The 27,914-nt window shown below is 43.4% G+C and overlaps 1 protein-coding gene across 1 annotated transcript; it reads left to right on the top strand.

Moving 5' to 3' along the window:
* LOC124291931 lies at positions 1 to 26,882 on the top strand. The gene is made up of 4 exons (XM_046729009.1): positions 1 to 145; positions 1,375 to 1,566; positions 24,193 to 24,267; positions 26,135 to 26,882. The coding sequence occupies exons 2-4, from the start codon at positions 1,410 to 1,412 to the stop codon at positions 26,314 to 26,316; spliced, it is 414 nt and encodes a 137-aa protein (XP_046584965.1). The 5' UTR covers positions 1 to 145; positions 1,375 to 1,409; the 3' UTR covers positions 26,317 to 26,882.
* Positions 26,883 to 27,914: the final 1,032 nt, after the last annotated feature.

The following is a 27,914-nucleotide window of genomic DNA, read 5'->3' as shown; positions in this document are numbered from 1 at the left end:
TGTTTTTCAGGGTTGGATATTCTGCCACACAGACATATTCTGGATCGTTTTCACTTTTTAAGGTAGCGACAACATTAGTTCGAATCAAGCTAGTGGGTGTCCAACTGAGCAGCGGCTTCAGATCCCCAAGTACGACATACCCGAGGTAGGTCATCCATGTTACTGTAAGTGTTAACACGTGATTGGGATAAACCTCTAGACTAAACACAGACGTGTAGTTACAAGAGAATATTTTCATAGGTCATCGAGGCAACTGTAAGTGTCAACAGAAGATTAAGCTAACCTTCCAGGCTAAACACCCTTGTGATTGTACATGAAAATATTATTATAGGTCATCCATGTAACTGTAAGTGTTAACACGTGATTGAGATAAACCTCCTCAGATTAAACACACTTGTGTTTCTCCAGGAGAATATTATCATAGGTCATCCATGTAACTGTAAGTGTTAACACGTGATTGAGATAAACCTCCTCAGATTAAACACACTTGTGTTTCTCCAGGAGAATATTAGTATAGGTCATCCATGTAACTGTCATTGTTAACACGTAATTGAGATAAACCTCCTCAGAGCAAACACACTTGTGTTTGTACAGGAGAATATTATCATAGGTCATCCATGTAACTGAAAGTGTTAACACGTGATTGAGATAAACCTCCTCAGAGCAAACACACTTGTGTTTGTACAGGAGAATATTATTATAGGTCATCCATGTAACTGTAAGTTTTAAAACGTGATTGAGATAAACGTCCTCAGACTAAACACACTTGTGTTTGTACAGGAGAATATTATTATAGGTCATCCATGTAACTGTAAGTGTTAAAACGTGATTGAGATAAACGTCCTCAGACTAAACACACTTGTGTTTGTACAGGAGAATATTATTATAGGTCATCCATGTAACTTTAAGTGTTAACACGTGATTTAGATACACGTCCAGATAAAACACACTTGTGTTTGTACAGAATATTATTACGATGTAATTTCAACTGTTGAATATACGCATTCATTACATGTCGAGAATGAACTCATATGTATGTATAACAGGAGTCCAGAACATGTAGAGAGTTTGGATATGAGCAAGCATACTGTATTGTGTACAGATCATGTTATTGTCAAGTTAACTTGCATCAATCATCACAGGGCTATATCTTGATATGGGGGCAGGTTGTAAGCAATCACAGATACTAAAGGGACAAACTAGATATACAACTTCTTTAAGATATATAACATGAGAATAGCAGTGCTTCAGTGGAAAATGTGAATAAATGCAACGTCAGAATCAAAGCACAAAGTGTAAGCCCATTGTGGTATGTAATGATTTAATTAAGGTGTCTATACTACGATGACATAACGCATCTTGTTTCTGTTCTAGATAGTTCCGGCAGACCACGACCGACCATTACTACCATGAGTAATCAGAACAACAACCGCAACCCTCCTCAGCCCAGTCCCCAGAATATCCAGGTTACATCAAATATACAAGGACCCATAGGGACAGCTTACTCTGCAGGGATTGTTCATGGTGGAGTTGGCAACACGTATAACACCGTCTTCAACATGCAAGGTGCATAAATGCTATCAATGGTCCCCATGGATAAACGATGCCTTTGTTCAAGGAGTTGTATGGTGTACATGTGGAAGAAATTTCCAAACGTAATGCATCAGTGACGAAAATGATGTCCGCAGCAATTCCCTATTTTGACTTTTATCATATGTTCCAGAATAATTTCAGGTGAACAACTGACTAGACTTAGCACGTGTTTATGACGGGTGTCACCGGTGGGGCAGGATACGCCCACCTTTCGTGAACATCTGGTATCATCACTATTTCATAGTAATTCATAAACACATGCTCTGTTATTGCATCGCATGGTGATAATCACTGGGTTATTTGGTCCAGATTTAATTTGTTTACAAACAACATCGAACAGCTGTAATACTTCTGAAGCAAATTATACTCACGATATCGCAGGTCCATGTTAAAGTATGGGCTTACTATCGCCTTAGCGCTATGACAATCGCAGGTCCATGTTAGAGTATAGGGCTTACTATCAACTTAGCGCTATGACAATCGCAGCTCCATTTTAAAGTATGGGGCTTACTATCACCTTAGCGTCATGACAATCGCAGGTCCATGTTAAAGTATGGGGCTTACTATCACCTTAGTGCTATGACAATTGCAGGTCCATGTTAAAGTACGGGGCTTACTATCACCTTAGCGCTATGACAATCGCAGGTCAATGCTAAAGTATGGGGGTTACTATCACCTTAGCGTTATGACAATCCCTGGTCCATGTTAAAGTATGGGGGTTACTATCACCATAGCGCTATGACAATCGCAGGTCCATGTTAAAGTATGGGGGTTACTATCACCTTAGGGCTATGACAATCGCAGGTCCATGTTAAAGTATGGGGGTTACTATCACCTTAGCGCTATGACAATCGCAGGTCCATGTTAAAGTATGGGGGTTACTATCACCATAGCGCTATGACAATCGCAGGTCCATGTTAAAGTATGGGGGTTACTATCACCTTAGCGCTATGACAATCGCAGGTCCATGTTAAAGTATAGGACTAACTATCACCTTAGCGCTACGACAATCGCAGGTCCATGTTAAAGTAAGGGGTTACTATCACCTTAGCACTATGACAATCGCAGGTCCATGTTAAAGTATGGGGTTACTATCACCTTAGCACTATGACAATCGCAGGTCCATGTTAAAGTATGGGGTTACTATCACCTTAGCGCTATGACAATCGCAGGTCCATGTTAAAGTATGGGGGTTACTATCACCATAGCGCTATGACAATCGCAGGTACATGTTAAAGTATGGGGGTTACTATCACCTTAGCGCTATGACAATCGCAGGTCCATGTTAAAGTATAGGACTCACTATCACCTTAGGGCTATGACAATCGCAGGTCCATGTTAAATTATGGGGCTTACTATCACCTTAGCGCTATGACAATCGCAGGTCCATGTTAAAGTATGGGGGTTACTATCACCTTAGCACTATGACAATCGCAGGTCCATGTTAAAGTATGGAGGTTACTATCACCTTAGCGCTATGACAATCACAGGTCCATGTTAAAGTTCGAGGCTTACTATAGCCTTAGCGCTATGACAGTCACAGGTCCATGTTAAGGTATGGGGTTACTATCACCTTAGCGCTATGACAAACGCAGGTTCATGTTAAAGCATGGGGCTTACTATCGCCTTTAGCTAACATGACAATCGCAGAGTCCATGTTAAGGTATAGGGCTTACTATCACCTGAGCTCTATGATAATCGCTGGTACCTGTTAAAGTATGGGGCTTACTATCGCCTTAGCGCTATGACAATCGCAGGTCCATGTTAAGGTATGGGGCTTACAATCGCCTTAGCGCTATGACAATCGCAGGTCCATGTTAAGGTATGGGGCTTACTATCACCTTAGCGGTATGACAAACGCAGGTCCATGTTAAAGTATGGGGCTTACTATCGCCTTAGCGCTATGACAATCGCAGGTCCATGTTAAAGTATGGGGCTTACTATCACCTTAGCGCTATGATAATCGCTGGTCCCTGTTAAAGTATGGGGCTTACTATCACCTTAGCGCTTTGACAATCGCTGGTCCATGTTAAAGTATGGGACTTACTATCACCATAGCGCTATGACAATCGCTGGTCCATGTTAAAGAATGGGACTTACTATCACCTTAGCGCTATGACAATCGCAGGTCCATGTTAAAGTATGGGGGTTACTATCACCTTAGCGCTATGACAATCGCAGGTCCATGTTAAAGTATAGGACTAACTATCACCTTAGCGCTACGACAATCGCAGGTCCATGTTAAAGTAAGGGGTTACTATCACCTTAGCACTATGACAATCGCAGGTCCATGTTAAAGTATGGGGGTTACTATCACCTTAGCACTATGACAATCGCAGGTCCATGTTAAAGTATGGGGGTTACTATCACCTTAGCGCTATGACAATCGCAGGTCCATGTTAAAGTATGGGCTTACTATCGCCTTAGCGCTATGACAATCGCAGGTCCATGTTAGAGTATAGGGCTTACTATCAACTTAGCGCTATGACAATCGCAGCTCCATTTTAAAGTATGGGGCTTACTATCACCTTAGCGTCATGACAATCGCAGGTCCATGTTAAAGTATGGGGCTTACTATCACCTTAGCGCTATGACAATTGCAGGTCCATGTTAAAGTATGGGGCTTACTATCACCTTAGCGCTATGACAATCGCAGGTCAATGCTAAAGTATGGGGGTTACTATCACCTTAGCGTTATGACAATCCCTGGTCCATGTTAAAGTATGGGGGTTACTATCACCATAGCGCTATGACAATCGCAGGTCCATGTTAAAGTATGGGGGTTACTATCACCTTAGGGCTATGACAATCGCAGGTCCATGTTAAAGTATGGGGGTTACTATCACCTTAGCGCTATGACAATCGCAGGTCCATGTTAAAGTATGGGGGTTACTATCACCATAGGGCTATGACAATCGCAGGTCCATGTTAAAGTATGGGGGTTTACTATCACCTTAGCGCTATGACAATCGCAGGTCCATGTTAGAGTATAGGACTAACTATCACCTTAGCGCTACGACAATCGCAGGTCCATGTTAAAGTAAGGGGGTTACTATCACCTTAGCACTATGACAATCGCAGGTCCATGTTAAAGTATGGGGGTTACTATCACCTTAGCACTATGACAATCGCAGGTCCATGTTAAAGTATGGGGGTTACTATCACCTTAGCGCTATGACAATCGCAGGTCCATGTTAAAGTATGGGGGTTACTATCACCATAGCGCTATGACAATCGCAGGTACATGTTAAAGTATGGGGGTTACTATCACCTTAGCGCTATGACAATCGCAGGTCCATGTTAAAGTATAGGACTCACTATCACCTTAGGGCTATGACAATCGCAGGTCCATGTTAAATTATGGGGCTTACTATCACCTTAGCGCTATGACAATCGCAGGTCCATGTTAAAGTATGGGGGTTACTATCACCTTAGCACTATGACAATCGCAGGTCCATGTTAAAGTATGGAGGTTACTATCACCTTAGCGCTATGACAATCACAGGTCCATGTTAAAGTTCGAGGCTTACTATAGCCTTAGCTCTATGACAGTCACAGGTGACTATGATAGTAACCCCCTTACTTTAACATGCGCTATGACAATCGCAGGTCCATGTTAAGGTATGGGGCTTACTATCACCTGAGCGCTATGATAATCGCTGGTCCCTGTTAAAGTATGGGGCTTACTATCGCCTTAGCGCTATGACAATCGCAGGTCCATGTTAAGGTATGGGGCTTAGAATCGCCTTAGCGTTATGACAATCGCTGGTCCATGTTAAAGTATGGGGCTTACTATCACCTTAGCATTATGACAATCGCAGGTCCATGTTAAAGTATGAGACTTACTATCGCCTTAGCGCTTTGACAATCGCAGGTCCATGTTAAAGTAAGGGAGTTACTATCACCTTAGCGCTATGACAATCGTGCAGGTCCATGTTAAAGTATGGGAGTTACTATCACCTTAGTGCTATGACAATCGCGTAAGTCCATGTTAAGGTATGGGGCTTACTATCACCTTAGTGCTATGACAAACGTGAGGTCCATGTTAAAGTATGGGGGTTACGATCATCATAGCTGCTATGACAATCGTAAGTCCATGTTAAAGTATGGGAGTTACTATCACCTTAGCACTATGACAATCGCAAGTCCATGTTAAAGTATGGGGCTTACGATCATCTTAGTGCTATGACAATCGTAAGTCCATGTTAAAGTATGGGAGTTACGATCATCTTAGCACTATGACAATCGTCGTAGGTCCATGTTAAAGTATGGGGTTACTATCATCTTAGTGCTATGACAATCGTAAGTCCATGTTAAAGTATGGGAATTACTATCATCATAGCGCTATGACAATCGTAAGTCCTTGTTAAAGTATGGGGCTTACGATCATCTTAGCGCTATGACAATCGCTGGTCTGTGTTAATTTATGGGACTTACTATCATCTTAGCCCTATGACAATCGTAAGTCCATGTTAAAGTATGGGAGTTACGATCATCTTAGCGCTATGACAATCGCTGGTCCATGTTAAAGTATGAGTTACGATCACCTTAGCCCTATGACAATCGTAAGTCCATGTTAAAGTAAGGGGGTTACTATCACCTTAGTGCTATGACAATCGTAAGTCAATGCTAAAGTATGGGAGTTACTATCATCTTAGCGCTATGACAATCCCTGGTCCATGTTAAAAGTATGGGGTTACGATCACCTTAGCTATGACAATCGTAAGTCCATGTTAAAGTATGGGGTTACGATCACCTTAGGGCTATGACAGTCGTAGGTCCATGTTAAAGTATGGGGGTTACTATCACCTTAGCTATGACAATCGTAAGTCCATGTTAAAGTATGGGGTTACTATCATCATAGTGCTATGACAATCGCAGGTCCATGTTAAAGTATGGGGTTACTATCACCTTAGTGCTATGACAATCGCAGGTCCATGTTAAAGTATGGGAGTTACGATCACCTTAGCTATGACAATCGTAAGTCCATGTTAAAGTATGGGAGTTACGATCATCTTAGCTATATGACAATCGTAAGTCCATGTTAAAGTATGGGAGTTACGATCATCTTAGTGCTATGACAATCGTAAGTCCATGTTAAAGTATAGGAGTTACTATCACCTTAGCTATACGACAATCGCATGAGGTCCATGTTAAAGTAAGGGGGTTACTATCATCTTAGCACTATGACAATCGTAGGTCCATGTTAAAGTATGGGGTTACGATCATCTTAGCGCTATGACAATCGCAGTCCATGTTAAAGTATGGGGTTACGATCATCATATCGCTATGACAATCGTAAGTCCATGTTAAAGTATGGGGTTACGATCATCTTAGCGCTATGACAATCGCAAGTCCATGTTAAAGTATAGGACTTACGATCACCTTAGCACTACGACAATCGTAAGTCCATGTTAAAGTAAGGGAGTTACTATCATCTTAGCACTATGACAATCGCAAGTCCATGTTAAAGTATGGGAGTTACTATCATCTTAGCACTATGACAATCGCAGGTCCATGTTAAAGTATGGGAGTTACGATCATCTTAGTGCTATGACAATCGTAAGTCCATGTTAAAGTATGGGCTTACTATCATCTTTAGTGCTATGACAATCGTAAGTCCATGTTAGAGTATAGGAGTTACTATCATCTTAGTGCTATGACAATCGCAAGTCCATTTTAAAGTATGGGGGTGTTACGATCATCTTAGCGCTATGACAATCGCAGGTCCATGTTAAAGTATGGGGCTTACGATCATCTTAGTGCTATGACAATTGCAGGTCCATGTTAAAGTATGGGGCTTACTATCACCTTAGTGCTATGACAATCGTGGAGGTCAATGTTAAAGTATGGGGTTACTATCACCTTAGCGCTATGACAATCCCTGGTCCATGTTAAAGTATGGGAGTTACGATCATCTTAGCTATGACAATCGCAGGTCCATGTTAAAGTATGGGGTTACGATCATCTTAGGGCTATGACAATCGTAAGGTCCATGTTAAAGTATGGGGTTACTATCATCTTAGCGCTATGACAATCGTAAGTCCATGTTAAAGTATGGGAGTTACGATCATCTTAGCTTATGACAATCGCAGGTCCATGTTAAAGTATGGGGTTACGATCACCTTAGCTATGACAATCGTAAGTCCATGTTAAAGTATGGGAGTTACGATCATCTTAGTGCTATGACAATCGTAGGTCCATGTTAAAGTATGGGGGTTACTATCACCATAGCTATGACAATCGCAGGTCCATGTTAAAGTATGGGGTTACTATCACCTTAGTGCTATGACAATCGTAAGTCCATGTTAAAGTATAGGACTTACTATCATCTTAGTGCTTCACGACAATCGTAAGTCCATGTTAAAGTATGGGGTTACTATCACCATAGCACTATGACAATCGTAAGTCCATGTTAAAGTATGGGGTTACGATCACCTTAAGCTATATGACAATCGTAGGTCCATGTTAAAGTATGGGAGTTACTATCACCATATCGCTATGACAATCGCAGGTCCATGTTAAAGTATGGGGTTACTATCACCTTAGTGCTATGACAATCGCGGTCCATGTTAAAGTATAGGACTAACTATCATCTTTAGCGCTACGACAATCGCGAGGTCCATGTTAAAGTAAGGGAGTTACTATCACCTTAGCACTATGACAATCGCAGGTCCATGTTAAAGTATGGGGTTACTATCACCTTAGCACTATGACAATCGCAGGTCCATGTTAAAGTATGGGGTTACTATCACCTTAGCTATGACAATCGTAAGAGTCCATGTTAAAGTATGGGCTTACTATCGCCTTTTAGAGCTATGACAATCGCAGGTCCATGTTAGAGTATAGGGCTTACTATCAACTTAGCGCTATGACAATCGCAGCTCCATTTTAAAGTATGGGGCTTACTATCACCTTAGCGTCATGACAATCGCAGGTCCATGTTAAAGTATGGGGCTTACTATCACCTTAGCGCTATGACAATTGCAGGTCCATGTTAAAGTATGGGGCTTACTATCACCTTAGCGCTATGACAATCGCAGGTCAATGCTAAAGTATGGGGGTTACTATCACCTTAGCGTTATGACAATCCCTGGTCCATGTTAAAGTATGGGGGTTACTATCACCATAGCGCTATGACAATCGCAGGTCCATGTTAAAGTATGGGGGTTACTATCACCTTAGGGCTATGACAATCGCAGGTCCATGTTAAAGTATGGGGGTTACTATCACCTTAGCGCTATGACAATCGCAGGTCCATGTTAAAGTATGGGGGTTACTATCACCATAGGGCTATGACAATCGCAGGTCCATGTTAAAGTATGGGGTTTACTATCACCTTAGCGCTATGACAATCGCAGGTCCATGTTAGAGTATAGGGACTAACTATCACCTTAAGCCACGACAATCGCGAAGTCCATGTTAAAGTAAGGGAGTTACTATCACCTTAGCACTATGACAATCGCAAGTCCATGTTAAAGTATGGGGTTACTATCACCTTAGCACTATGACAATCGCAGGTCCATGTTAAAGTATGGGGTTACTATCACCTTAGCGCTATGACAATCGCAAGTCCATGTTAAAGTATGGGGTTACTATCACCATAGGCTATGACAATCGCGAGGTACATGTTAAAGTATGGGGTTACTATCACCTTAGCGCTATGACAATCGCGAGGTCCATGTTAAAGTATAGGACTCACTATCACCTTTAGGGCTATGACAATCGCAGGTCCATGTTAAATTATGGGGCTTACTATCACCTTAGCGCTATGACAATCGCAGGTCCATGTTAAAGTATGGGGTTACTATCACCTTAGCACTATGACAATCGCGAGGTCCATGTTAAAGTATGGGGCTTACTATCGCCTTTAGCTATGACAGTCACAGGACTATGATAGTAACCCCTTACTTTAACATCGCCATGACAATCGCAGGTCCATGTTAAGGTATGGGGCTTACTATCACCTGAGCTATGATAATCGCTGGTCCCTGTTAAAGTATGGGGCTTACTATCATCCTTAAGCTATGACAATCGCAGGTCCATGTTAAGGTATGGGGCTTAGAATCGCCTTAGCGTTATGACAATCGCTGGTCCATGTTAAAGTATGGGGCTTACTATCACCTTAGCATTATGACAATCGCAGGTCCATGTTAAAGTATGAGACTTACTATCGCCTTAGCGCTTTGACAATCGCAGGTCCATGTTAAAGTAAGGGAGTTACTATCACCTTAGCGCTATGACAATCGCAGGTCCATGTTAAGGTATGGGGCTTACTATCACCTTAGCGCTATGACAAACGCAGGTCCGTGTTAAAGTATGGGGGTTACTATCACCATAGCGCTATGACAATCGCGGGTCCATGTTAAAGTATGGGGCTTACTATCACCTTAGCACTATGACAATCGCAGGTCCATGTTAAAGTACGGGGCTTACTATCACCTTAGCGCTTTGACAATCGCTGGTCCATGTTAAAGTATGGGACTTACTATCACCTTAGCGCTATGACAATCGCAGGTCCATGTTAAAGTATGGGGCTTACTATCACCTTAGCGCTATGACAATCGCTGGTCCATGTTAAAGTATGGGAATTACTATCACCATAGCGCTATGACAATCGCAGGTCCTTGTTAAAGTATGGGGCTTACTATTACCTTAGCGCTATGACAATCGCTGGTCTGTGTCAATTTATGGGACTTACTATCACTTTAGCCCTATGACAATCGCAGGTCCATGTTAAAGTATGGGGCTTACTATCACCTTAGCGCTATGACAATCGCTGGTCCATGTTAAAGTATGAGACTTACTATCACCTTAGCCCTATGACAATCGCAGGTCCATGTTAAAGTAAGGGGGTTACTATCACCTTAGCGCTATGACAATCGCAGGTCAATGCTAAAGTATGGGGGTTACTATCACCTTAGCGTTATGACAATCCCTGGTCCATGTTAAAGTATGGGGGTTACTATCACCATAGCGCTATGACAATCGCAGGTCCATGTTAAAGTATGGGGTTACTATCACCTTAGGGCTATGACAATCGCAGGTCCATGTTAAAGTATGGGGTTACTATCACCTTAGCTATGACAATCGCAGATCCATGTTAAAAGTATGGGGTTACTATCACCATAGCGCTATGACAATCGCAGGTCCATGTTAAAGTATGGGGTTACTATCACCTTAGTGCTATGACAATCGCAGGTCCATGTTAAAGTATGGGGTTACTATCACCTTAGCTATGACAATCGCAGGTCCATGTTAAAGTATGGGGTTACTATCACCATAGCTATGACAATCACAGGTCCATGTTAAAGTATGGGGTTACTATCACCTTAGCTTATGACAATCGCAGGTCCATGTTAAAGTATAGGACTAACTATCACCTTAAGCGCCACGACAATCGCAGGTCCATGTTAAAAGTAAGGGGGTTACTATCACCATAGCACTATGACAATCGCGGAGTCCATGTTAAAGTATGGGGGTTACTATCACCTTAGCACTATGACAATCGCAGGTCCATGTTAAAAGTATGGGGGTTACTATCACCTTAGCGCTATGACAATCGCAGGTACATGTTAAAGTATGGGGGTTACTATCACCTTAGCGCTATGACAATCGCAGGTCCATGTTAAAGTATAGGACTCACTATCACCTTAGGGCTATGACAATCGCAGGTCCATGTTAAATTATGGGGCTTACTATCACCTTAGCGCTATGACAATCGCAGGTCCATGTTAAGGTATGGGACTTACTATCACCTTAGCCCTATGACAATTGCAGGTCCACGTTAAAGTATGGGGCTTACTATCACCTTAGCGCTATGACAATCACAGGTCCATGTTAAAGTTCGAGGCTTACTATAGCCTTAGCGCTATGACAGTCACAGGTCCATGTTAAGGTATGGGGTTACTATCACCTTAGCGCTATGACAAACGCAGGTTCATGTTAAAGCATGGGGCTTACTATCGCCTTAGCGCTATGACAATCGCAGGTCCATGTTAAGGTATAGGGCTTACTATCACCTGAGCGCTATGATAATCACTGGTCCCTGTTAAAGTATGGGGCTTACTATCGCCTTAGCGCTATGACAATCGCAGGTCCATGTTAAGGTATGGGGCTTACAAACGCCTTAGCTCTATGACAATCGCAGGTCCATGTTAAGGTATGGGGCTTACTATCACCTTAGCGGTATGACAAACGCAGGTCCATGTTAAAGTATGGGGCTTACTATCGCCTTAGCGCTATGACAATCGCAGGTCCATGTTAAAGTATGGGGCTTACTATCACCTTAGCGCTATGATAATCGCTGGTCCCTGTTAAAGTATGGGGCTTACTATCACCTTAGCGCTTTGACAATCGCTGGTCCATGTTAAAGTATGGGACTTACTATCACCATAGCGCTATGACAATCGCTGGTCCATGTTAAAGTATGGGACTTACTATCACCTTAGCGCTATGACAATCGCAGGTCCATGTTAAAGTATGGGGCTTACTATCACCTTAGCGCTATGACAATCGCTGGTCCATGTTAAAGTATGGGACTTACTATCACCATAGCGCTATGACAATCGCAGGTCCTTGTTAAGGTATGGGGCTTACTATTACCTTAGCGCTATGACAATCGCTAGTCTGTGTCAAGTTATGGGACTTACTATCACTTTAGCCCTATGACAATCGCAGGTCCATGTTAAAGTATGGGGCTTACTATCACCTTAGCGCTATGACAATTGCTGGTCCATGTTAAAGTATGGGACTTACTATCACCTTAGCCCTATGACAATCGCAGGTCTATGTTAAAGTATGGGGCTTACTATCACCTTAACGCTGTGACAATCGCTGGTCCATGTTAAAGTATGGGGCTTACTATCACCTTAGCGCTATGACAATCCATGGTCCCAGTTAAAGTATGGGGCTTCCTATCGCCTTAACGCTATGACATTCTCAGGTCCATGTTAAGGTATGGGGCTTACTATCACCTTAGCGTTATGGCAATCGCAGGTCCATGTTAAAGTATGGGGCTTACTATCAACTTAGCGCTATGACAATCGCTGGTCCATGTTAGAGTATGGGACTTACTATCACCTTAGCGCTATGACAATCGCAGGTCCATGTTAAGGTATGAGGCTTACTATCACCTTAGCGCTATGACAATCGCAGGTCCATGTTAAAATTTGGGGCTTACTATCACCTTAGCGTTATGACAATCGCTGGTCCATGTTAAAGTATGGGACTTACTATCACCTTAGCTCTATGAGAATCGCTGGTCCATGTTAAAGTATGGGGCTTACTATCACCTTAGCGCTATGACAATCGCAGGTCCTTGTTAAGGTATGGAATTTACTATCACCATATCGCTATGACAATCGCAGGTCCATGTTAAAGTATGGGGCTTACTATCACCTTAACGCTATGACAATCGCAGGTCCATGTTAAAGTATGGGGCTTACTATCATCATAGCGCTATGACAATCGCAGGTCCATGTTAAGGTATGGGACTTACTATCACCTTAGCTCTATTACAATCGCTGGTCCATGTTAAGGTATGGGGCTTACTATCAATGTAGCGTTATGACAATCGCTGGTCCATGTTAAGGTATGGGGCTTACTATCACCATAGCCCTATGACAAACCCTGGTCCATGTTAAAGTATGGGGCTTACTATCACCTTAGCGCTATGACAATCGCAGGTCCATGTTAAAGTATGGGGCTTACTATCACCTTAGCGCTATGACAATCGCAGGTCCATGTTAAGGTATGGGGCTTACTATCACCTTAGCGCTATGACAATCCCTGGTCCCAGTTAAAGTATGGGGCTTCCTATCGCCTTAGCGCTATGACATTCTCAGGTCCATGTTAAGGTATGGGGCTTACTATCACCTGAGCATTGGCAATCGCAGGTCCATGTTAAAGTATGGGGCTTACTATCAACTTAGCGCTATGACAATCGCATGTCCATGTTAAGGTATGGGGCTTACTATCACCTTAGCGCTATGACAATCGCAGGTCCATGTTAAAATTTGGGGCTTACTATCACCTTAGCGTTATGACAATCGCTGGTCTATGTTAAAGTATGGGACTTACTATCACCTTAGCGCTATGACAATCGCAGGTCCATGTTAAAGTATGGGCCTTACTATCACCTTAGCGCTATGACAATCGCTGGTCCATGTTAAAGTATGGGACTTACTATCACCATAGCACTATGACAATCGCAGGTCCTTGTTAAGGTATGGGGCTTACTATTACCTTAGCGCTATGACAATCGCAGGTCCGTGTTAAGGTATGGGACTTACTATCACGATAGCGCTATGACAATCGCTGGTCCGTATTAAAGTATGGGACTTACTATCACCTTAACGCTATGACAATCGCAGGTCCGTGTTAAAGTGTGGGACTTACTGTCACCTTAGAGCTATGACAATCGCAGGTCCGCGTTAAAGTAAGGGACTTACTATCACCTTAACGCTAAGACAATCGCAGGTCCGTGTTAAGGTATGGAACTTACTATCACCATAGCGCTATGACAATCGCAGGTCCATGTTAAAGTATGGGGCTTACTATCACCTTAGCTCTATGACAATCACAGGTCCATGTTAAGGTATGGGGCTTACTATCATCATAGCGCTATGACAATCGCAGGTCCATGTTAAGGTATGGGACTTACTATCACCTTAGCCCTATGACAATCGCAGGTCCATGTCAAGGTATGGGGCTTACTATCAATGTAGCGTTATGACAATCGCTGGTCCATATTAAGGTATGGAGCTTACTATCACCTTAGCACTATGACAATCGCTGGTCCATGTTAAGGTATGGGACTTACTATCACCTTAGCCCTATGACAATCGCAGGTCCACGTTAAAGTATGGGGCTTACTATCACCTTAGCGCTATGACAATCGCAGGTCCATGTTGAAGTATGGGGCTTACTATCACCTTAGCGCTATGACAATCGCTGGTCCATGCTAAGGTATCGGACTTACTATCACCTTAGCCCTATGACAGTCGCAGGTCCATGTTAAGGTATGGGGCTTACTATCAACTTAGGCGCTAAGGCAATCACAGGTCCATGTTAAGGTATGGGACTTACTATCTCAATAGGCGCTATGACAATCGCAGGTCCATGTTAAGGTATGGGGCTTACTATCGCCTTAGCGCTATGACAATCGCTGGTCCATGTTAAGGTATGGGGCTTACTACCACCTTAGCCCTATGACAATCCCTGGTCCATGTTAAAGTATGGAGCTTACTATTACCTTAGCCCTATGACAATCGCAGGTCCATGTTAAAGTATGGGACTTACTATCACCTTAGCGCTATGACAATCGCAGGTCCATGTTAAAGTATGGGGCTTACTATCACCTTAGCACTATGACAATCGCAGGTCCATGTTAAAGTATGGGGCTTACTATCGTCTTAGCGCTATAACAATCCCTGGTCCATGTTAAGGTATGGGGCTTACTATCACCTTAGCGCTATGACAAACGCTGGTCCATGTTAATGTATGGGGCTTACTATTACCTTAGCCCTATGACAATCGCGGAGGTCCATGTTAAAGTATGGGACTTACTATCACCTTAGCGCTATGACAATCGCAGGTCCATGTTAAAGTATGGGGCTTACTATCACCGTAGCACTATGACAATCGCAGGTCCATGTTAAAGTATGGGACTTACTATCACCTTAGCGCTATGACAATCGCAGGTCCATGTTAAAGTATGGGGCTTACTATCACCTTAGCACTATAACAATCGCAGGTCCATGTTAAAGTATGGGGCTTACTATCACCTTAGCGCTATGACAATCGCAGGTCCATGTTAAAGTATGGGGCTTACTATCACCTGAGCGCTATGACAATCGCAGGTCCATGTTAAAGTATGGGGCTTACTATCACCTTAGCGCTATGACAATCGCAGGTCCATGTTAAAGTATGGGGAATACTATCACCTAAGCGCTATGACGATCGCAGGTCCATGAAAAGATATGGGACTTACTATCATCTTAGCACTATGACAATCCCTGGTCCATGTAAAGATATGGGGCTTACTAGCGCCTTAGCGCTATGACAATCGCTGGTCCATGTTAAAGTATGGGCTTACTATCACCTTAGCCCTATGACAATCCCTGGTCCATGTTAAGGTATGGGGCTTGCTATCGCCTTAGCACTATGACAATCGCTGATCCATGTTAATGTATGGGGCTTACTATTACCTTAGCCCTATGACAATCGCAGGTCCATGTTAAAGTATGGGACTTACTATCACCTTAGCGCTATGACAATCGCAGGTCCATGTTAAAGTATGGGGCTTACAATTACCTTAGCCCTATGACAATCGCAGGTCCATGTTAAAGTATGGGACTTACTATCACCTTAAGCTATGACAATCGCGGAGTCCATGTTAAAGTATGGGGCTTACTATCACCTTAGCACTATGACAATCGCGGGTCCATGTTAAAGTATGGGGCTTACTATCACCTTAAGGCTATGACAATCGCGAGGTCCATGTTAAAGTATGGGGCTTACTATCACCTGGCGCTATGACAATCGCAGGTACATGTTAAAGTATGGGACTTACTATCACCTTAGCTATGACAATCGCAGGTCCATGTTAAAGTATGGGAATACTATCACCTTAAGCTATGACAATCGGAGGTCCATGTAAAGATATGGGACTTACTATCGTCTTAACGCTATAACAATCCCTGGTCCATGTTAAGGTATGGGACTTACTATCACCTTAGCGCTATGACAATCGCAGGTCCATGTTAAAGTATGGGGCTTACTATCACCTGAGCGCTATGACAATCGCAGGTCCATGTTAAAGTATGGGACTTACTATCACCTTACCGCTATGACAATCGCAGGTCCATGTTAAAGTATGGGGAATACTATCACCTAAACGCTATGACGATCGCAGGTCCATGTAAAGATATGGGACTTACTATCATCTTAGCGCTATGACAATCCATGGTCCATGTTAAGATATGGGGCTTACTATCACCTTAGCGCTATGACAATCGCTGGTCCACGCTAAGGTATCGGACTTACTATCACCTTAGCCCTATGACAGTCGCAGGTCCATGTTAAGGTATGGGGCTCACTATCAACTTAGCGCTATGACAATCGCAGGTCCAAGTTAAAGTATGGGGCTTGCTATTAACTTAGCGCTATGACAATCGCAGGTCCATGTTAAACTATGGGGCTTACTATCACCTTAGCGCTATGACAATCGCAGGTCCATGTTAAAGCATGGAGATTACCATCACCTTAGCACTATGACAATCGCTGGTCCATGCTAAGGTATGGGACTTACTATCACCTTAGCCCTATGACAATCGCAGGTCCATGTCAAGGTATGGGGCTTACTATCAATGTAGCGTTATGACAATCGCTGGTCCATATTAAGGTATGGGGATTACTATCACCTTAGCCCTATGACAATCGCAGGTCCATGTTAAAGTATGGGACTTACTATGGACTTAACGCTATGACAATCGCAGGTCCATGTTAAAGTATGGGGCTTACTATCACCTTAACGCTATGACAATCGCAGGTCCATGTTAATGTATGGAGCTTACTATCACCTTAGCACTATGACAATCGCTGGTCCATGTTAAGGTATGGGACTTACTATCACCTTAGCCCTATGACAATCGCAGGTCCACGTTAAAGTATGGGGCTTACTATCACCTTAACGCTATGACAATCGCAGGTCCATGTTGAAGTATGGGGCTTACTATCACCTTAGCGCTATGACAATCGCTGGTCCATGCTAAGGTATCGGACTTACTATCACCTTAGCCCTATGACAGTCGCAGGTCCATGTTAAGGTATGGGGCTTACTATCAACTTAGCGCTAAGGCAATCGCAGGTCCATGTTAAGGTATGGGACTTACTATCTCAATAACGCTATGACAATCGCAGGTCCATGTTAAGGTATGGGGCTTACTATCGCCTTAACGCTATGACAATCGCTGGTCCATGTTAAGGTATGGGGCTTACTACCACCTTAGCCCTATGACAATCCCTGGTCCATGTTAAGGTATGGGGCTTACTATCGCCTTAACGCTATGACAATCCCTGGTCCATGTTAAGGTATGGGGCTTACTACCACCTTAGCCCTATGACAATCCCTGGTCCATGTTAAGGTATGGGCCTTACTATCTCCTTTACGCTATGACAATCGCAGGTCCAAGTTAAAGTATGGGGCTTACTATCACCTTAGCGCTTTTACAATCGCAGGTCCATGTTAAAGTATGGGGCTTACTATCACCTTAGCGCTTTTACAATCGCAGGTCCATGTTCAAGTATGGGGCTTACTATCACCATAGCGCTATGACAATCGCATGTCCATGTTAAGGTATGGGGCTTACTATCAACTTAGCGCTATGACAATCGCTGGTCCATGTTAAGGTATGGGGTTTACTATCACCTTAACGCTATGATAATCGCTGGTCCATGTTAAAGTATGGGGCTTACTATCACCTTAGCGCTATGACAATTGCTGGTCCATGTTAAGGTATGGGGCTTACTATCAAAGTAGCGTTATGACAATCGCTGGTCCATGTTAAAGTATAGGGCTTACTATCACCTTAGCACTATGACAAACGCTGGTCCATGTTAAAGTATGGGGCTTACTATTACCTTTAGCCCTATGACAATCGCAGGTCCATGTTAAAGTATGGGACTTACTATCACCTTAGCGCTATGACAATCGCAGGTCCATGTTAAAGTTTACTATCACCTTAGCACTATGACAATCGCAGGTCAATGGTAAAGTATGGGGCTTACTATCACCTTAGCGCTATGACAATCGCAGGTCCATGTTAAAGTATGGGGCTTACTATCACCTTAGCGCTATGACAATCGCAGGTCCATGTTAAAGTATGGGGCTTACTATCACCATAGCGATATGACAATCGCTGGTCCATGTTAAGGTATGGGCCTTACTATCACCTTAACGCTATGACAATCGCATGTCCATGTTAAAGTATGGGGCTTACTATCACCTTAGCGCTATGACAATCGCTGGTCCAAGCTAAAGTATGGGGCTTAGTATCACCTTAGCGCTATGACAATTGCTGGTTAATGTTAAAGTATGGGGCTTACTATCACCTTAGCGCTATGACAATCGCTGGTCCATGTTAAAGTATGGGACTTACTATCACCTTAACGCTATGACAATCGCTGATCCATGTTAATGTATGCGGCTTACTATTACCTTAGCCCTATGACAATCGCTGGTCCATGTTAAAGTATGGGACTTACTATCACCTTAGCGCTATGACAATCGCAGGTCCATGTTAAAGTATGGGGCTTACTATTACCTTAGCCCTATGACAATCGCAGGTCCATGTTAAAGTATGGGACTTACTATCACCTTAGCGCTATGACAATTGCAGGTCCATGTTAAAGTATGGGGCTTACTATCACCTTAGCACTATGACAATCGCAGGTCCATGTTAAAGTATGGGGCTTACTATCGTCTTAGCGCTATAACAATCCCTGGTCCATGTTAAGGTATGGGGCTTACTATCACCTTAGCGCTATGACAATCGCTGGTCCATGTTAATGTATGGGGCTTACTATTACCTTAGCCCTATGACAATCGCAGGTCCATGTTAAAGTATGGGACTTACTATCACCTTAGCGCTATGACAATCGCAGGTCCATGTTAAAGTATGGGGCTTACTATCACCTTAGTACTATGACAATCGCAGGTCCATGTTAAAGTATGGGACTTACTATCACCTTAGCGCTATGACAATCGCAGGTCCATGTTAAAGTATGGGGCTTACTATCACCTGAGCGCTATGACAATCGCAGGTCCATGTTAAAGTATGGGGCTTACTATCACCTTAGCGCTATGACAATCGCAGGTCCATGTTAAAGTATGGGGAATACTATCACCTAAACGCTATGACGATCGCAGGTCCATGAAAAGATATGGGACTTACTATCATCTTAGCACTATGACAATCCCTGGTCCATGTAAAGATATGGGGCTTACTAGCGCCTTAGCGCTATGACAATCGCTGGTCCATGTTAAAGTATGGGCTTACTATCACCTTAGCCCTATGACAATCCCTGGTCCATGTTAAGGTATGGGGCTTGCTATCGCCTTAGCACTATGACAATCGCTGATCCATGTTAATGTATGGGGCTTACTATTACCTTAGCCCTATGACAATCGCAGGTCCATGTTAAAGTATGGTACTTACTATCACCTTAGCGCTATGACAATCGCAGGTCCATGTTAAAGTATGGGGCTTACAATTACCTTAGCCCTATGACAATCGCAGGTCCATGTTAAAGTATGGGACTTACTATCACCTTAGCGCTATGACAATCGCAGGTCCATGTTAAAGTATGGGGCTTACTATCACCTTAGCACTATGACAATCGCAGGTCCATGTTAAAGTATGGGGCTTACTATCACCTTAAGCTATGACAATGCGAGGTCCATGTTAAAGTATGGGGCTTACTATCACCTGAGCGCTATGACAATCGCAGGTCCATGTTAAAGTATGGGACTTACTATCACCTTACCGCTATGACAATCGCAGGTCCATGTTAAAGTATGGGGAATACTATCACCTAAGCGCTATGACGATCGCAGGTCCATGTAAAGATATGGGACTTACTATCATCTTAACGCTATGACAATCCATGGTCCATGTTAAGATATGGGGCTTACTAGCGCCTTAGCGCTATGACAATCGCTGGTCCATGTTAAAGTATGGGCTTACTATCACCTTAGCCCTATGACAATCCCTGGTCCATGTTAAGGTATGGGGCTTGCTATCGCCTTAGCGCTATGACAATTGCTGTTCCATGTTAAGGTATCGGGCTTACTATCACCTTAGCCCTATGACAATCCCTGGTCCATGCTAACGTATGGGGCTTACTATCACCTTAGCCCTATGACAATCCCTGGTCCATGTTTAAGTATGGGGCTTACTATCACCTTAGCGCTATGACAATCGCAGGTCCATGTTAAAGTATTGGGCTTACTATCACCTTAGCGCTATGACAATCCCTGGTCCATGTTAAGGTATGGGGCTTACTATTGCCTTAGCGCTATGACAATCGCTGTTCCATGTTAAGGTATACGGCTTACTATCACCTTAGCCCTATGACAATCCCTGATCCATGTTAAAGTATGGGGCTTACTATCACCTTAGCACTATGACAATCCCTGGTCCATGTTAAAGTATGGGGCTTACTATCGCCTTAGCGCTATGACAATCGCTGGTCCATGTTAAGGTATGGGGCTTACTATCACCTTAGCCCTATGACAAACCCTGGTCCATGTTAAAGTATGGGGCTTACTATCACCATAGCGATATGACAATCGCTGGTCCATGTTAAAGTATGGGCCTTACTATCACCTTAGCGCTATGACAATCGCAGGTCCATGTTAAAGTATTGGGCTTACTATCACCTTAGCACTATGACAATCCCTGGTCCATGTTAAGGTATGGGGCTTACTCTTGCCTTAGCGCTATGACAATCGCTGTTCCATGTTAAGGTATGGGGCTTACTATCACCTTAGCCCTATGACAATACCTGATCCATGTTAAGGTATGGGGCTTACTATCACCTTAGCACTATGACAATCCCTCGTCCATGTTAAGGTGTGGGGCTTACTATCGCCTTAACGCTATGACAATCGCTGGTCCATGTTAAGGTATGGGGCTTACTATCACCTTAGCCCTATGACAAACCCTGGTCCATGTTAAAGTATGGGGCTTACTATCACCTTAGCACTATGACAATCGCAGGTCCATGTTAAAGTATGGGGCTTACTATCACCTTAGCGCTATGACAATCGCAGGTCCATGTTAAAGTATGGGGCTTACTATCACCTGAGCGCTATGACAATCGCAGGTCCATGTTAAAGCATGGGGCTTACTATCACCTTAGCGCTATGACAATCGCAGGTCCATGTTTAAGTATGGGGCTTACTCTCACCTTAGCGCTATGACAATCGCAGGTCCATGTTAAAGTATGGGGCTTACTATCACCATAGCGCTATGACAATCGCTGGTCCATGTTAAAGTATGGGGCTTACTATCACCTTAGCGCTATGACAATCGCTTGTCCATGTTAAAGTATGGGGCTTACTATCACCTTAGCACTATGACAATCGCTGGTCCATGTTAAAGTATGGGGCTTACTATCACCTTAGCGCTATAACAATCGCTGGTCCATGTTAAAGTATGGGGCTTACTATCACCTTAGCGCCATGACAATCGCTGGTCCATGTTAAACTATGGGACTTACTATCACCTTAGCGCTATGACAATCGCTGGTCCATGTTAAAGTATGGGGCTTACTATCACCTTAGTGCTATGACAATCGCAGGTCCATGTTAAAGTATGGGGCTTACTATCACCTTAGCGCTATGACAGGGGCGGTGGGGTAGCCTAGTGGTTAAAGCGTTGGCTCGTCATGCCGAAGGCCCGGGTTCGATTCCCCACATGGGCACAATATGTTAAGCCCATTTCTGGTGTCCCCTCCCGTGATATTGCTGGAATATTGCTAAAAGCGGCGTAAAACTAAACTCAGTCAGTCAGTAGCGCTATGACAATCGCAGGTCCATGTTAAAGTATGGGGCTTACTATCACCTGAGCGCTATGACAATCGCAGGTCCATGTTAAAGTATGGGGCTCACTATCACCTTAGCGCTATGACAATCGCAGGTCCATGTTAAAGTATGGGGCTTACTCTCACCTTAGCTCTATGACAATCGCAGGTCCATGTTAAAGTATGGGGCTTACTATCACCATAGCGCTATGACAATCGCTGGTCCATGTTAAAGTATGGGTCTTACTATCACCTTAGCGCTATGACAATCGCTGGTCCATGTTAAAGTATGGGGCTTACTATCACCTTAGCACTATGACAATCGCTGGTCCATGTTAAAGTATGGGTCTTACTATCACCTTAGCGCTATAACAATCGTTGGTCCATGTTAAAGTATGGGGCTTACTATCACCTTAGCGCCATGACAATCGCTGGTCCATGTTAAAGTATGGGACTTACTATCACCTTAGCTCTATGACAATCGCTGGTCCATGTTAAAGTATGGGGCTTACTATCACCTTAGTGCTATGACAATCGCAGGTCCATGTTAAAGTATGGGGCTTACTATCACCTTAGCGCTATGACAGGGGCGGTGGGGTAGCCTAGTGGTTAAAGCGTTGGCTCATCATGCCGAAGGCCCGGGTTCGATTCCCCACATGGGCACAATATGTTAAGCCCATTTCTGGTGTCCCCCACCGTGATATTGCTGGAATATTGCTAAAAGCGGCGTAAAACTAAACTCAGTCAGTCAGTAGCGCTATGACAATCGCAGGTCCATGTTAAAGTATGGGGCTTACTATCACCTTAGCCCTATGACAATCGCAGGTCCATGATAAAGTATGGGGCTTACTATCACCTTAGCGTTATGACAATCGCAGGTCCATGATAAGGTATGGGGCTTACTATCACCTTAGCGTTATGACAATCGCAGGTCCATGATAAGGTATGGGGCTTACTATCACCTTAGCGTTATGACAATCGCAGGTCCATGATAAGGTATGGGGCTTACTATCACCTTAGCGCTATGACAATCGCAGGTCCATGTTAAGGTATGGGGCTTACCATCACCTTAGCGCTCAGCTTGTTTTGTACAACAACACCCTGTTTCTCTAATCTTGCAAATCGGCAAATGAGAAAAAATATATTCTTGAAGTTGACTATATGAAGTCTTTGTCACAAAATGATTATAACACCACCAACATATTCCATTATAAGATCATTATACCTGTGTTAAAACTAAATATATCCCTGTGTATTTGCCAAGGAGTGTATGTATTGAAAGCTGTCAAGGGGCAGGTGGAACAGATTACGACCATTCTCTGTTAGAATTTAGATTACATAAAGTCCAATATTCTAAGCATCATATTCTCTGCTCCAGTGGCGGGTAGATCCGGATGTTAACCAGCTGTATATATTGTATGGAATATGTTATGTTTAGTAGTAGACCTGTACATAACCAGTAGTATTATAAACCAACTGAATGTATTGTATGGAATATGTTATGTTTAGTAGTAGACCTGTACATAACCAGTAGTATTATAAACCAACTGAATGTATTGTATGGAATATGTCATGTTTAGTAGTAGACCTGTACATAACCAGTAGTATTATAAACCAACTGAATGTATTGTATGGAATATGTTATGTTTAGTAGTAGACCTGTACATAACCAGTAGTAGTATATACCAACTGTATATATTGTATGTAGATCTGATATTAAACCATCAACTCAATGTAATGCATAGAGCTAGTACTTCAACATGACAGAATATAAAGATCGAGTACAAAAAAACCCTGGATATAATATATAGGTCTTGTGCAGGTATTTGTACCACAAAAATCTAGCATCCAAGTATATCTACATTGGCAGTGAGAATATACACACATGTTTTAATGTTACTAACTCCAATTCTAAACTGCAGATATTTCATATATAATACTAAACACAAACTGAATATAATGTATGGAACTACTGTGTGTCGTTTCTGAAACCTAACTGTTTTTCTTCAGCCTCGAGTGACGTGGAGGAGAGGGGAACCGCCGCCACAGTGAGAGAAGCTGATGGTAGAGTTCCACATCAAGGAGGTGAGAGCAGTAGGCAGGACTGTGGTGCTGGAATGTCACGCCAGTGTCAACACTTGTATCCCAGATCAGGATAAGTTATTGTTCCACGTCAAGGAGGTGAGAGCAGTAGGCAGGACTGTGGTGCTGGAATGTCACGCCAGTGTCAACACTTGTATCACAGATCAGGATAAGTTATTGTTCCACGTCAAGGAGGTGAGAGCAGTAGGCAGGACTGTGGTGCTGGAATGTCACGCCAGTGTCAACACTTGTATCATAGATCAGGATAAGTTATTGTTCCACGTCAAGGAGGTGAGAGCAGTAGGCAGGACTGTGGTACTGGAATGTCACGCCAGTGTCAACACTTGTATCCCAGATCAGGATAAGTTATTGTTCCACGTCAAGGAGGTGAGAGCAGTAGGCAGGACTGTGGTGCTGGAATGTCACGCCAGTGTCAACACTTGTATCCCAGATCAGGATAAGTTATTGTTCCACGTCAAGGAGGTGAGAGCAGTAGGCAGGACTGTGGTGCTGGAATGTCACGCCAGTGTCAACACTTGTATCACAGATCAGGATAAGTTATTGTTCCACGTCAAGGAGGTGAGAGCAGTAGGCAGGACTGTGGTACTGGAATGTCACGCCAGTGTCAACACTTGTATCACAGATCAGGATAAGTTATTGTTCCACGTCAAGGAGGTGAGAGCAGTAGGCAGGACTGTGGTACTGGAATGTCACGCCAGTGTCAACACTTGTATCACAGATCAGGATAAGTTATTGTTCCACGTCAAGGAGGTGAGAGCAGTAGGCAGGACTGTGGTGCTGGAATGTCACGCCAGTGTCAACACTTGTATCATAGATCAGGATAAGTTATTGTTCCACGTCAAGGAGGTGAGAGCAGTAGGCAGGACTGTGGTGCTGGAATGTCACGCCAGTGTCAACACTTGTATCCCAGATCAGGATAAGTTATTGTTCCACGTCAAGGAGGTGAGAGCAGTAGGCAGGACTGTGGTGCTGGAATGTCACGCCAGTGTCAACACTTGTATCATAGATCAGGATAAGTTATTGTTCCACGTCAAGGAGGTGAGAGCAGTAGGCAGGACTGTGGTGCTGGAATGTCACGCCAGTGTCAACACTTGTATCATAGATCAGGATAAGTTATTGTTCCACGTCAAGGAGGTGAGAGCAGCAGGTAGGACTGTGGTACTGGAATGTCACGCCAGTGTCAACACTTGTATCCCAGATCAGGATAAGTTATTGTTCCACGTCAAGGAGGTGAGAGCAGTAGGTAGGACTGTGGTACTGGAATGTCACGCCAGTGTCGACACTTGTATCACAGATCAGGATACGTTATTGTTCCACGTCAAGGAGGTGACATGGTACAAGTACTTGTTGCATAGATACACAATGACATCAAGTGTACAATGTAGAAGTATTTCTTGTATTGTATTGATAGACAGTGACATCACGTGTACAATGTACAAGTAATGTGTGCATTGGATCGATAGACAGTGACATCACGTGTACAAAGTACAAGTATTTCCTGTATTGTATTGATAGACAAGGACAACATCTGTAGAATGTACAAGTACTTGCTGGATAGATAGACAATGATATCACGTGTACAATGTATAAGCATTTCCTGTATTGTATTGATATACAGTGATATCACATGTATAATGTACAAGTTCTTGCTGAACAGACAGTGACATCACGTGTACATTGTACAATCACTAGCTGTATAGATAGACAATGACATCACGTGTACAATGTACAAGTATTTGTTGTATTGTTTTAATAGACAATGACATCACGTGTACAATGTACAAGTCTTTCCTGTATTGTATTGATAGTTTGTGACATCGCGTGTACAGAGTACAAGTTTCTGTTACAGTGACACAGAACGACTCCAACCCCCTCCTTGATGCCTGCCGGAAGGGGAACATGGCCATGGTGAAGCGTGTCCTGGATCTGGGACAGGTGGACGTCAACTGTAAAGGAGAGTGGAACCGGACACCTGTGATGGAGGCAGCACTTGGGGGGATACAAAGACGTGGTGGAGCTCTTGCTGAATAGAAGAGCGGATGTGTCACTGGTGGACGATGACGATAACAACACCCTCCTATTGGCCTGTGTGAAAGGAGACGTGGGGGCGGTGGAGTTGATACTGTCCCAGGGCGTGGTGGACGTCAACTGTAAAGGAGGATGGAGAAGCTGGACACCGGTGATGGATGCAGCATGGGAGGGACACAGAGATGTGGTGGAGCTGCTACTGAGTAAAGAAGCTGATGTGTCACTGGTGGACAGGGACGGTAACAACACCCTACATTGGGCCTGTTATAGCGGAGACGTGGGGACGGTGAAGTTGGTACTGTCCCGGGGCTTGGTGGACATCAGCGCCAGGAACAACTGCGGGAAGACAGCGGCCGACGTGGCGAGAGACGAGGGACATCATCAAGTGGCGGATCTCGTGTCACGTGCTGCTCGGTGAAGTGGTTCTGGTTTTGGTACAGACAGTAATGGTGAAGGTGCTGTTACTGACACTGACGCGGTATGTGCCGTTCACGTCGTCGTGTTTACATTGTGGGACCAAGGTTAGAATTATTGTTGTGTTTGAGGAGAAATAAAACTTGTTGAAAACATTTTCAGACATTTTGTCATTTGTTTCATGTGGATGTTTTCATGATAAGGTAAGGAGATTGTTGACTGAGTGCAATATTTGTATACAACATGAAAGTTGACATAGTGGCGGACATTTATATGTGATTTATGTGACAAACTGAGTCACAGATATGTGACAAACAGACAACAAACTGTTTGTTTACATCTCGATCCACTCTGAGCCAGAGGCCATGTTCGCCCAGCTGACGGGGCGCCAAATGTACACAATGCCTATGACGTCATGGCTGTTACCCAGCTGACAGACAGGGATACGGGAGTTGGGTTTCAGTTTGTTACAATGAACGTATTTCTCCCGAGATTGTTTTCATGATTTGTGACATCAGGTAATTAGACAATAACTAACGAGTGACGGGGAATGACAGACCATCTTTCCCGAGTTATATCAATTACGCAATTAAGCCTTGGCAAAGGACAAGATAAAGTACACCCATCTATATATTTACAATCTGGGCCTTCTTTCACAAATTTGTTTTCATTATTTGTAAACATTACAGTAAATGTGAATAAGTTAGACAAAGAACCCATCTATATATTTACAAGCTGGTTGGTACTCGTGCCAGTGTGTGGTCAAGCGCAGCTTCAACGTAGAAGACTTGCACATGTGAGCAGTTATACTGACATCGGAGTCGGAGAGGTCGCACGTCGGGTTTTCCTTTCATACCTAAATGAACCGGGGGAAAACAAAGTCAATCCTTAATTAAATTTATGTAGCTAACTAATTAATTCCTAATCCACATGCAATCTGCGTTATCAAGCAAATACATCTCATACCAATATTTAACACACCAGAGAAAATATATAGTGTTATACCAACGTATCTTGTTTACGTCAGCTGGCTGTCTACCGCTCAGTGCCGCACTGTGATGACGTCGCGTGTCACAAACTTATACATTGTATACAGAGTTACAACGTTATTATTTCAGCACAGTGTAACCAAATTGTAACCACAGTGTAACATTCAGCTTGAGTCGATTGTTTTTCAAACAGCTTCT

This window comes from Haliotis rubra, unplaced genomic scaffold (assembly GCF_003918875.1).
Source record: "Haliotis rubra isolate DU_JTF1 unplaced genomic scaffold, ASM391887v1 Scf1132, whole genome shotgun sequence".
NCBI classification, from domain to species: Eukaryota; Metazoa; Mollusca; class Gastropoda; order Lepetellida; family Haliotidae; genus Haliotis; species Haliotis rubra.
Note: the sequence above shows the minus strand (reverse complement) of the source record. Positions and strands in the feature narration are given on the sequence as shown.